Source organism: Corvus kubaryi, unplaced genomic scaffold (genome assembly GCF_017639235.1).
Source record: "Corvus kubaryi isolate FWS band 111438036 unplaced genomic scaffold, C.kubaryi_AGA036_p1.0 split1-65, whole genome shotgun sequence".
In the NCBI taxonomy this organism is placed as follows: Eukaryota; Metazoa; Chordata; class Aves; order Passeriformes; family Corvidae; genus Corvus; species Corvus kubaryi.
In genome coordinates, this window is record NW_024582080.1 from 4,926,071 (window position 1) to 4,937,852 (window position 11,782).

The window sequence follows — 11,782 nt, forward strand, 5'->3', positions numbered from 1 at the left end:
TATAAATTTTCTGAAATTAACTATGGTTTTCAAAAGTTACCATTAATAAAACTGCATTCCATTTCCTTTTGCATCCTTTGTCTCCCATTCAAAAAAACATCTTAAAGTTATCATGCTGAAACAATAATGAAGGATTTTATAAACTGCCCTTTATCATTCATGGATGGGTAAGCACAAGCATTAGATATGGTACTATTAAGACGATAGTCTTTGTGCACTTTGTGACCCAGGAAGAACCAGAGAGCTGTATTTGAGGTCACCTGTTTCTGTAGAATAAACTCGAAAGCTCTTGTCCCAGAAACCACAGATAAGAATGTAGCGATTATCTGCCGTGACCACAAAGCAATGCGCGTTGATCTGGATGCTCTGATCCACAAGGTCTGTGATCTGCCGTTTGTTCACACCAGAGTTATTGGCTGTAACGAAATGCAAAACACATTTTACATGTAAGCCATTCCAACACCTTCCTGTCATCCATTTACAGGAGAAAATGAATACATTTAACTTTCAATGAACTGTGAATTTGTTGTTGAGTAAGCATTTTGAATATGAACATTTAGAGCTGTCTATATGGGTGTCAGAAATACAAAATTATTGTGAGGTTTCCAGTTTCCCTTTGAATAAGAGAAAAGATTTTACAAGAGATGACAATTTCTTATATGCTGCCTGATGCACTGCATAATACATGGTAATAATTTTAGTGCTCTGCAGAAGTATTCCCCAAACCAACCTGAACCAGGGGAAAAAGGCAAAAGTCCATTTAAAATATGAAATCAATATTAACAAGAGTCAAGAGAGCCAATTCTTGCTGGTTGGTATCTCTTCTACAGCCAATAGCTTGTATTGTGTGGCCTTGACAACCTCATACCTCCAGATACTTAACCACGTTAAAGACATAAGGATTCAACCAACGAATGAGGGGGAGACCTCATTGTGGTCTTCAACATCCTCGCGAGGGGAAGTGGAGGGGCAGGTACTGATCTCTTGTTAATAAATGTTAATAAATGTTAATAAATGTTAATAAATGACCAGTGACAGGACTCAAGGAAAAGATATGAAGCTGAGTTAGGGGATGTTTGGGTTGGATATCAGGAAAAGGTTCTTCACCCAGAGGGTGGTTGGGCACTGGAACAGGCTCCCCAGGGAAGCGGTCACAGCACCAAACCTGACAGAGTTCAAGAAGCATTTGGACACTGCTCTCTGGTACATGGTGTTACTCTTGGGGAGGTCCTGCACAGGACCAGGAGTTGGACTTGATGATCCTCATGGATCCCTTCCAACTCAGCATATTTTATGATTCCATGAATCTGTTCAAACCTATTGTGATTTTCCAGTACAGTAAAAGTAAGTCTTATCACCCGCTCCTCAAGCAGGGAGCTAGGCCATGGATGGTAATTTTAAGAGACAGTGACACCTAGAAACTCCCCTAGACAGAGAGAAAAGGAATGGTTCATTCATTCAGCCACCACCCCAGCTGCCAAACGGAGCTGTTAAGAAGGATGTTAAGAAGGACTGGGAGTCCCCAGCTAATGTGCTCTGTACTCCCTGTGAAACAACAGACAAGATATGGCAACACAATAAAGGTGTATTGAATCTCAATATTAACCTTCTAAAAGTTCGGTATATAATCTAAGTTAATTTTATACACTCCATCCAGTCTCACTGGAGAGAAAGACATTTTTTCACATGACAAGTCATCTCACACTGTAATAGCTGTCTAAGTGCTAGACAAATCCAGAGGAGAGTTTGGCTTTCTACAGTAGTTATTGGGGGAATCTTGACAACTAACTTCAGTTAAATGAAGATAGGTGAAATAAAAATCACTCTGAGAAATATGTTTCTCCTAACATAAGAACACAACTTAATGCAGACAATAATCTAATTTTTTCCCTATTTTTTGCTATTCTAGTTAAATTGCTCACAACTGCATGAAATAAGAAATTCAGCCAAAAAAACCCCCACTCCATCCTATCTTAAAATTGCTTGTGGAAGTTAATATCATGCTTACATGCATTCTAAGAACACATATTTAAATTACCAGACCCTCTATGTCCACCAGCTGAAAGATAATGAATAACAAATTACTCAAATTTCCAGAACAGGTGGGCGCAATAGTTGTGCCTTAGCTTGTGAAAAAAAACTAAAGAGAAAACCACTGTCATTATATGAGATCAAATGAAGCACACAGAATGAGAAAGATAACTCTCCTGTGGTACTTCTATGTAAATATTTTGAACATGAATATTGACACAGGCAAAAAAGGAACTTTATATCTGGCTATGTTTAAAAACGTATTTTTTTTCTCAACAATGCTACAAATTTGTCTCTAACAACCTACCCTGTCCTCAATTTCTGTTTCAAATTACTGAAAAAATACCCCTACAAATCAAATAAGTGCAATTAATGAGAATTTATGATCGTTAGGAAGCCCTGCAATCTAACAATTTTAGCAGATGATATTTCTCAAACAATTCACTTTCTCAAAGATTCTGGATTTTAAAGAATACTATCAATTTAAAATTCAGTCTTTTCATTATTAAATTAGTACTGCCAACTAAATCCAAATCATGAAGTGAATGAAAATAAACAGAACTTCATCCGCACTGATAAACATAGTGCTGGCTATAAAAAAAGAATATATGATAACTCCACAGGACCCTCACATTTTATTTTACTAATGTGACCTGATAAGAGAACAGAATTATAGATTTGGGCTGACAGTGTAACTGACTTAATTGGTTGTTTCTTAAATACCAGTTGCTGGTGATGTTAATAACAAATAGCACTCATGTAATTAATTCAGCATCAATAGCTAATGCTTTTAGTTCTCCAGGACCGACAAGAATAAATATTTTCCTATTTTCTGTGTTAAATGAAGCATAACATACAAATATAGCTTAATCAATAATTCCTGAAAATGCCAATTTCAAATATATTGCTACATTTTCATCTTGACATACCAATCAATGGATCCATTTCAATTGGAAGATGATGGGCTTGATCCAAAGAGTATCCTGGGGCTCCTCGAAGGCCTACACACCAAAGGAAGAATGAAGCACACAGAAACCTTTTGACGCAACTTTTCTAGGTTTAAAAGTTCATTACTGAATTATTATATATTTTTTAAAAGTAACTTTTTACTCTTTGTTTTATTAATATATTAAGATTTCTTCCTCTGTGCTACAAAATATGTATTTGTTAATTCTTTTGTAATGTAAAAGTAGCTATAAATATAGACTTGCCAACTTCATCACAACTTCTGCAGCCACACATATTCATTAAATAACTCATTTAAAATTGTATGAGACAACCTTTTTCCTTTTACATTTGAGCAGAGATCTTAGTACAGAAAATAAAGTTAATTAGATTAAACATTGTTATGAGTTTCTTACATATGGAAACCTGTATGTGACAGAAACTTGGACCTTTTCATGGATTTATCTAAAATTTTTAGCTGTAAAACTCTAGGCTACAGTAAATGTGCCACAATTATTCCTGTTAATTCTATTCTGAGCAGTCCTTAAGATGTTCAAATGTGCATAAGGGCCTACAAATTTAGTGTTATCTGCTCTCATGCACAGCTAACATTGCTTTGGCTCTTTTGAACAGCTTCCCTGGTACATAAATCAGATTGTCACTACTGAAAACACGATTTTTGTCACAAACTGCCATGTTGCACAAGAATACCCTCTATAATAGTACATACAGATTTCTGGAGGATAAAGTGCATTTTCTACCACTGAAATAGACAGCTGGACTCCATCTGTGTCCTTGAACAACTGTTTTGAAATGTTCGCTTGGTTTCTTTCCTCTCCCCCCTCTTGGGCTCAGTTTAAAGGCACAGAAAGGCACAAAGTTAATTTCTGGGCATAGGGGATACACATCATAAAGTCACCTCAAGATATTCAGCTAGCTCTGCCATTTGCAGACACTGATCTGAGAACTTCTCCTTCCCTTCTTTCTGTCTCTTCTTTCAAAACCCAAACAGTTTGGGACAGATCTTTACTGGTATTAACTTAGATTCATTCAATTGTATTATGTCTATGTAAATGGTTCTTGCTGTTTATTAACTCCAAAGGTCTACATACACTCTACAACAATTGGTCTTTCTGTAGATAACCCTATCCTTTAAACTACAGTTATGCTTTATTAAAACAATATTATGTCAATAGTAGGAGATTGATACCCTGTCCTGGACTAGCCTCCTGGAAAATAAACAACATTGCCAAGCAAGATGTAAAAGTTAAGAAAATCATTACAATGACATTTGATTCTCTAAACAGTTTCATTTTCCTCTCTTCCTATTATAATATATTTAGAAAGTATTCTTGTTTTTGCAATTTAGACCAGAGGTTTACAAATGGTGAGAAATTTAATTTGTGGTTGGTTCATGCCTTGAATCCTGAATGTTTGCAACATGACTTGTGATTTACAAGAGTAAAGAAAAAGAAAAACTAAAACCTTACTGTCACAGGCATCATAAAGACCCACATAAATTCAGCTAAACTAAGGGACTTCAAATGACAGATTTTAAGGAAACCCTTGAACTCCAGCATACTGCAATATTAATGAGACTAACTCCTTCACAGTAAAGTACAGGTAGGAATTTTGGCTTCTCTTGACTTGACAATCTGGATGAGAAAGAACTAAATAAGCTTCCTCAAACAGAGGAGACATGAATGATGACAGGTATAGAGTACTTGGACTGAATCCCTGAAAAATTGAGGGGAAATAATTAGGAATAAGCCAGTCTATGTTAGTCAAAGGTGTATTCAAATAACACAGGATGGTTTCTGCACCTCTGAATCATTCCTGGCATTGGAATCTTCCATTGAGGACATTGCCACAAAATACTTCAAAAAAATGTTTTATTTGATTTTTTTCCCCTCTAGATTTTTCCCTTTTGTTTTAAAGAAATGGGAAAAACTTTTTTTTTTATATGTAATGTAGTTGCCCCTGATGGAGTATTATAAATGTTTCCAGATATTGCAGCATAAGGGCTATCACTGCAGGAAACTACCTGAGAAAATGTAACCTGTTTGTTCCCTCGTGTACCTCATGGCCCCACCACCCATTTAGCGATGCCTGGAACAGCCTTAGCATCTACATGTCCAGGTGACATGGACAGTCCTAATGGCAATATGGAGAGGTGAGCAGAAGGGCTGGAAGGGAATTTTGGGATGGCCTGTTGGATGGGCTTTTGTGAGGGAATGAGGAAACTTCTCTTCAGAACAGTCCAGTGTCCGGCTGCTTAGGCTTGCTTAGGATCCCAGATAATCCAACAGTGACCCAGGGGAAGGCTTATTACAAGATCCTGAAATCTCTCTCAAGCAGCACATAGGGATGTATGCTCTCTAGCATGCCAGTATGTATTCCTGAAACCTGGGACATATTAATATTGGCTGTGTCAAGAGCAACAGCAGTCTCCTGAAAAGCATTATATCAAAGACTGATCCTGAAGTAACCACAAATCGATTGGCTGCCATGGTGATGTGCTGCTGATAAGGAGAGTGTTTCTAGGAATGGCACCAGAGAAAACAGAAGCTGTGATTATTTGACACAAACCAGAAGAAACAATAAATTTTGGTGCACAGGCAGGTGAGTGAGCTAAGTTGCACTCAAAATTAAAGCTGCATTGTTAAGGTCTTCAAATTTGAATGAAATGTGCATGTGAGAACCTACCTACTGTGTTGTGCCACCGATTGACTGCAAACAGCCTGCTGCAAGTGACAGTCACCACGGCAGGGATGGTCAGGTGGGGCAGCGTGTTGGCTGCCACATGTGTGACAGGGGAATTTGATGGGAACTTCAGCACCATGATGACATCCTGCTGCATCTGATCTTTAAACATGAGGGGGCTCTGTGGAAGGAAACACTGTTGAGTAGAAAGGAGAAGAGAGCAGAAGAGAACAGAAGGGATAACACAATTAGTGAGGAGGTCTGAGGGAAAACAAGGTTAAAAAAGAGCAGGCAAGCATGTGCACATACAGGGAAAACAACACTACCTGTGCATCTACTCTAGTGATGGAGGAGAGCAAGATCAGAAGCTATTATTGGAACATTACACGAGGATAAGTAGAGAATAGGTATGGTAAGGGTTATCATTACTGGGTGCAAAATGACCATTAGCATTAATTAGCATACAGTAAAATGTAAAATTATTCAGTAGTTAATATTCATAAAATAGAGACATGTCTAAATGAGTTAATCAATTAATACATAATAAATATTAATTCTCTAAACTACAACAGTTGAAAAAAGAAATTTTAAGAGTGACTCAAAAACTCACAGATGTTTAATTTTTCTTAATGAATTCCTCATATGAAATACAGCACTTCCAAACACAGACAATTTAATTCTATGTAAAGCATATGCTTATTAGGGAGTCTGTAACCTAATAAGGTTATAATAACCTAAGCCTGTTTCCTGATTCTACAAATGACACAACTGTTTGTACATGGACAAGGATAGTTATTGAGTATTGGTTTTAAGGATTTTTTTTTCAGCCACTGTTAAAACAAAATGAACTATTTCTAAAAGGTCAAATATTCCTTTCTGCTTATTGCCTTTAATTATTAAAAATATATTATCCATATCTTAAGAATATAAAATAAATATTATCTAAGTTTGACTTGTACACATTACTGAATACAACAACCACTTCCAGATCAATTTCCACTTTCCCAGTGTACTAGATAGAACAGTTTCCTTGTAGATAGATCAAAAGATTGAAACTACTGCATGTATTACTGTTGATTTACAAAGCTTAAAAGAAATATCTAGCTCTAAGCATTTTATCAAAGGCACTCAGGGGCACAGAGATCTGTCTTGTTCAGCCTGGCTATTTCATACAATTCTTTACAAGAAGCACAAAGAGGAATGTGATGGAAATGAATTTTGGAGTTTGAATTGAAACTCAAAATATACGTTTCATTCTCCTGGGGGAATGGGTGGGAGGATTCCAGCATGATTTGAACTCCAATACTTCATTTTTGTCAAGCAGACATTGTTCATAAATCAGCCCCTAACAATGCATCCTTTAAAACAAAACAACCTACTCACTGTAAGTAAAGCCTGCAGTCATTCCACCACTTGCAGAAACAAGAATACAAATACGTACTTATCAAGTTTATATTTATTAAGATGGAGCCTTCTTATACAGTATCAGTAAGGAAAATCCAGGACTGTATGAAGCTACAGCTAGTCACACCTCCACCTTGCTCTGCTAGAGCTCTGTGATTTGTTGCTACCCAAAGCAAGCATGGTTGCATGGGCAGTGTGGGGCATTAAAAGTGTTGCTTTAATGAGTACTTTATGACCTACAAGGGATCCTAAGGTTCAAAGGGAATGCATTCCCAGCCAGCAGTCGTGTCTCACCAGGTGCATGGCAGAGCTCCGAGGTGGATGGGGCTCAATGAGCAACTGCGATGGCGTCTGTCCAAAGTTCTGTATCTGCGCCTCCATGGCCTGCAGGCAAAGGAGAGGGACTGTCAGGAGCAATATGCATCAAGGAGAGAGGTCAACACACTGTGTGACAATGCAGGCATATCCCAAGTCAGCCATGAAAAAAGTCCAGAAAATTCACCCGGTGCTCTCCTCCCAGGCTGCAGACTCATCCAAGTGTTAGTATTTTGTAGACAAGCTTTGCTTCTCCTTTCAAGCATGCTTCAGTTAACCAACTAACCATTCTCATCTCCAGTAACTGGCATTATATGTGAAAATGTTAACCTGTGAGGACATGTAGTACAGGTCTTGAGAGAGCTTTTGGTTTTTTTGCACTAAAAAGAACATATATACCTTAATAAAGTCCTTTGTAAGGAGGAAAGTATGAGGATCTCTAATAAAATAAGCCTCTGGAATCTTAAAGGGGGGAAAAGAAAAGAAAACTGAGAAAGAAAATTTATGTATGAAATGTAATAAAAACAAAATAAGTACTATTTCAACATTATTAGGTGAAAAAAATGCCAGAAACAGGCACATTGTCAGGCACATTAAGACTAACGTAGAAACCTTTCCAATTTGCATACATTCATTGAATATTTATTTCATCCTTAATTTTATTGCACTTTTTCGTGGGCTTTCAGGCTTCATGGTTTAGAAATGAAAACTTAGCAATTTAAATGCATCCTTCAAGACAAGTCTAATTTCAGAATAAATCTTGACTAATTCTATAGGTAGTAGAATACAGCACATATACTGAAATGCTTCTAATCAAACAGTTCATTTAAACAAAAATGTATCTAAGAGATATTCTTAAAAACTTTGGTGAAAGATTGTTACTTGTAATAACAATTGTTACAGAATATTCCTTTTTTTTTCAGACAGGTATTTATTTGACCTTGTAAAATCAAGAATAAAGCATTCATAGAAAACGAAACTGTCAGATTTTGAAATGCACAGTGCATTGTGTACCCATATATGTACTGTACCCTGAACTACTGACCCTTAATATTTTTCTTGTGAGCTTTATGAATTTTTCATTGGCTACACAGAATTAACATGAAAACCCACCAAAAACTATCTTGGTAAATTTTGTTATTTCTTTCAGACATAAAACCATAAGAAGCATGATAAATACTTCAGGATACAGAAGAATCCTTTTAATGCACATATTTTGTCATTCCTACAAGCCAATCTGTGCTTTCCTCCACTTCACAGTATAGATATAAGAACAGATGTCAGAGAGAGATTTCCTAGCAGGTCACTGATGTCCACCACTCTTAATGCCCTAGACTGACAAGTATATAATGGAATACCACAAACAAACATTTCCTGATAAAGAAACATAATGCAAAGTCCAGTCAAGCAGCTGAAGGACTTTCAATGGATTGTAGCCCCAGCACATTTGATGCCATAATTATCCTGGTACAGGTGATTTCTTGTTTGTTGAGTAATTCAGAGTGAACTCCAGCCTCCAAGGCACAGACTGTTTCTTGGGAACTGGTGAGCATCTCAGGTTTTATTAACATCATTTAATGATGAATAAATTTATAATCACAGATTAATTTTATACAAACACATTTCTGTGGGCATATGTGTGTACATGTGTGTATGTCCATACAGCAGCTATCTATATGCACAAACAGTACAGTTTGTGCATATAGATAGCTGCTGTATGTATATACAAACAAACAGATACAAACAGTATCTCTTTACACACTGTGTAAATACCTTCACTCATGCAGACATTTTTTATACAGGAATACAAAATTCACTTCAAGTCATATAAAGATAGTATTTTCTATTACATTCAGTACTTCAGAACTGATTTGCCAGGTGAGAAGAAGGGAAAGGAACTATACTTGTTTGGGAATTTCATTTTCAATATTAAAAATACTAATATTAACAATATCAGTATATATCAGTGTGATATATACTTTCACACATATCTGTCAATAATATTTTCAGAAAGTAATTTCCATTTTTTCTTTTTTTTTTTCCAAATAATTATCAAGGTTAATTTAATTCTAATTTTTGAAAGAATTCTGCGTTGAAATAAGAGTGTGAATTGTTTTTGGCAGCAATAATGAAAAAAACCCAGTTCTTCCTCTCCTACCCTTTATAGTGATCCCTTAAATGATACTATGTTCTCTCGCAGGAGCATAGAAATGAATTATTAATTTTTTTCAGTGCCATCCAGTTCTAATTTATACATTTACTTTCATGTTGTCCAGTCTTGGCAAATTCTGATTGTTTGGCTGTAAATTCTGCACAAGTAAATTTTGCTGGCTTTCCCTCTCGGTTCAAGTAGATTTATGGAGACAATAGAGGAGGAGAAAGAGAAGTAGAATACAATAACAAACTAACATGAATTTTTCAGATTTTGAGGAATGGACACTTAAAATATAATGGTCAAAAGCAGCTGTTATTTTACAGCTGAAGATGTGTTCGTAAATGCTCACATTCTCTATGCTCCCATAATTTTAATACATTTAAGTTAATGTCAAGTCCTTTTGTAAGCAGAACAAATGCAGAACCAAGACCTTTATACTCAGGGAATATTGAATATTTTTGCTGGCTTGCATTTACAAGACAACTGCCTGTCCCCCACCCCATGGATAGTAATGTTATCCTTTTCAGTCAAAATACCATTTATAAAACTGACACCTCTTAGAAGCATTAAATAAAATGAACAATGTTTATTTAAAAAATACCCATAACATTCAGCTACTGCACTGAGACTATAGTCTGCACAACACCACTGCTGTGCACAGCTACCACTGGTATTGCTCTCTGGAGCTCACAATACTCACAAAGGACAGAAAAACCTTGTCAAAACTTAACACAGAAGATAAACATAATCACACAGAGATAAAGAGACTGGCCCAAGGGTATTCCTAATGCTGCCTCCTATCAGATAGCTTGACACAAAATGAAAAGCAGGTACAAAACAGATCTGTGAATAATAATGTAATACATTGATTTGTTTACAAGAGAACTCTGGCTGTATCTAAAATTAATCTGAAAACTGGTAAGTGTACACCATTGGTTTTTCTTGAGCTGTAAATCATCAGACTTTAGATTTATTTAATGGTCTTAAACATTTCATTCTAATTAATCAATTCCTTTTCTCCCATCATATCTTGAGTATTGTGTACAAAGTGCTACACCACTCCCTGAGACACACATTCTAGTCAATTTAATACAAATTTTAATAAAATCAAGTTTATTCTCATTTCACCTTCAAATGGCCTTCAAGCAGAAACAATATAAGTTTGGAATTCAGTGGCTGCCAGATTTAAAGCTTTCAGAACAGCAAAATGGCAATTATATTAGTTTTCTCTTCCTCAATAAGGTGTTGCAGAAAAGCTATTTAGTGAGTTGATTTGAGATTCCCTACTGTTTTTAATACACATAAAATGAGATTTGTACTCCAGACACTTCAGGGAGTATCTGTTAGGATATGATCATATATTCAGAAAAATAAATTGGCTCTTAACATATTATTTGATAATAATAGGTCAAAATGAGAAAAAAAAATCTGTAAACTTGCTGGCAATTCCAAGTTTAAAATTAGTTGATCTCACACAAGCTGATTTATGCACTCAAGCAACACACAAAACTGCATATGACTTAATAATAGTCATTTACCAATAATATAAAGAAATATCTATTATACATTTGCGTACATTTTGGTCAAGAAATCAATATATCAAATAATCAAATCTTATGAATAATACAATGATCAATATCCTCAGTGTATTTTGCTCAAAGAAAATAAATTATTGGTTTCCAATTTTTATGCTTAAAGGTAGACTGTACATTCACAAGGACACTGGGATGCTGTCCCGCACCCTGGAGGATGAGGCCTTAGCATCAGTTTCCCATGGAATGAAGAGTTCAATGCATTTGCTTTGCTCATTATGCAGTCTACTGAAGTATCTGGGTTTTATTTCTTAATTCTGCTTGAAATAAATACAAGTATGCTTCCAAATAATACAAGCACTCTGTTTCTTTAGGTGTAAGAATTACTTTTAGTAGTCAAAGGCAATGCCTCCACCAGCAAGAAGTGAAACAACAGAAACAGAGCTGCAGAGCAAAAGAGTTGCGAGGAGAGGAGAGGAGAGGAGAGGAGAGGAGAGGAGAGGAGAGGAGAGGAGAAGAGAGGAGAAGAGAGGAGAAGAGAGGAGAAGAGAGGAGAAGAGAGGAGAAGAGAGGAGAAAAGAGGAGAAGAGAGGAGGAAGAGGAAGAGGGAGGGGGAGGGGGAGGGGAAGGGGAAGGGGAAGGGGAAGAGAAGAGGAGAAGAGAAGAGAAGAGAAGAGAAGAGAAGAGAAGAGAAGAG

At 36.3% G+C, this 11,782-nt stretch overlaps 1 protein-coding gene across 11 annotated transcripts in view; it reads right to left on the reverse strand.

Moving 5' to 3' along the window:
- Nucleotides 1–11,782, reverse strand: part of NBEA (neurobeachin) — a 467,529-nt gene that overhangs the window by 17,573 nt on the left and 438,174 nt on the right. For 8 of the 11 annotated variants that reach the window (XM_042014387.1, XM_042014386.1, XM_042014381.1 and 5 more), the window contains 4 exons: nt 7,378–7,467; nt 5,683–5,875; nt 2,961–3,032; nt 261–416 (listed from right to left, as the gene is read on the reverse strand). In XM_042014387.1, coding sequence (XP_041870321.1) covers nt 261–416; nt 2,961–3,032; nt 5,683–5,875; nt 7,378–7,467 — 511 coding nt within the window. The remainder of the gene's footprint in view (nt 1–260; nt 417–2,960; nt 3,033–5,682; nt 5,876–7,377; nt 7,468–11,782) is intronic. The other 3 variants (XM_042014378.1, XM_042014384.1, XM_042014382.1) reach the window with 1 other exon arrangement.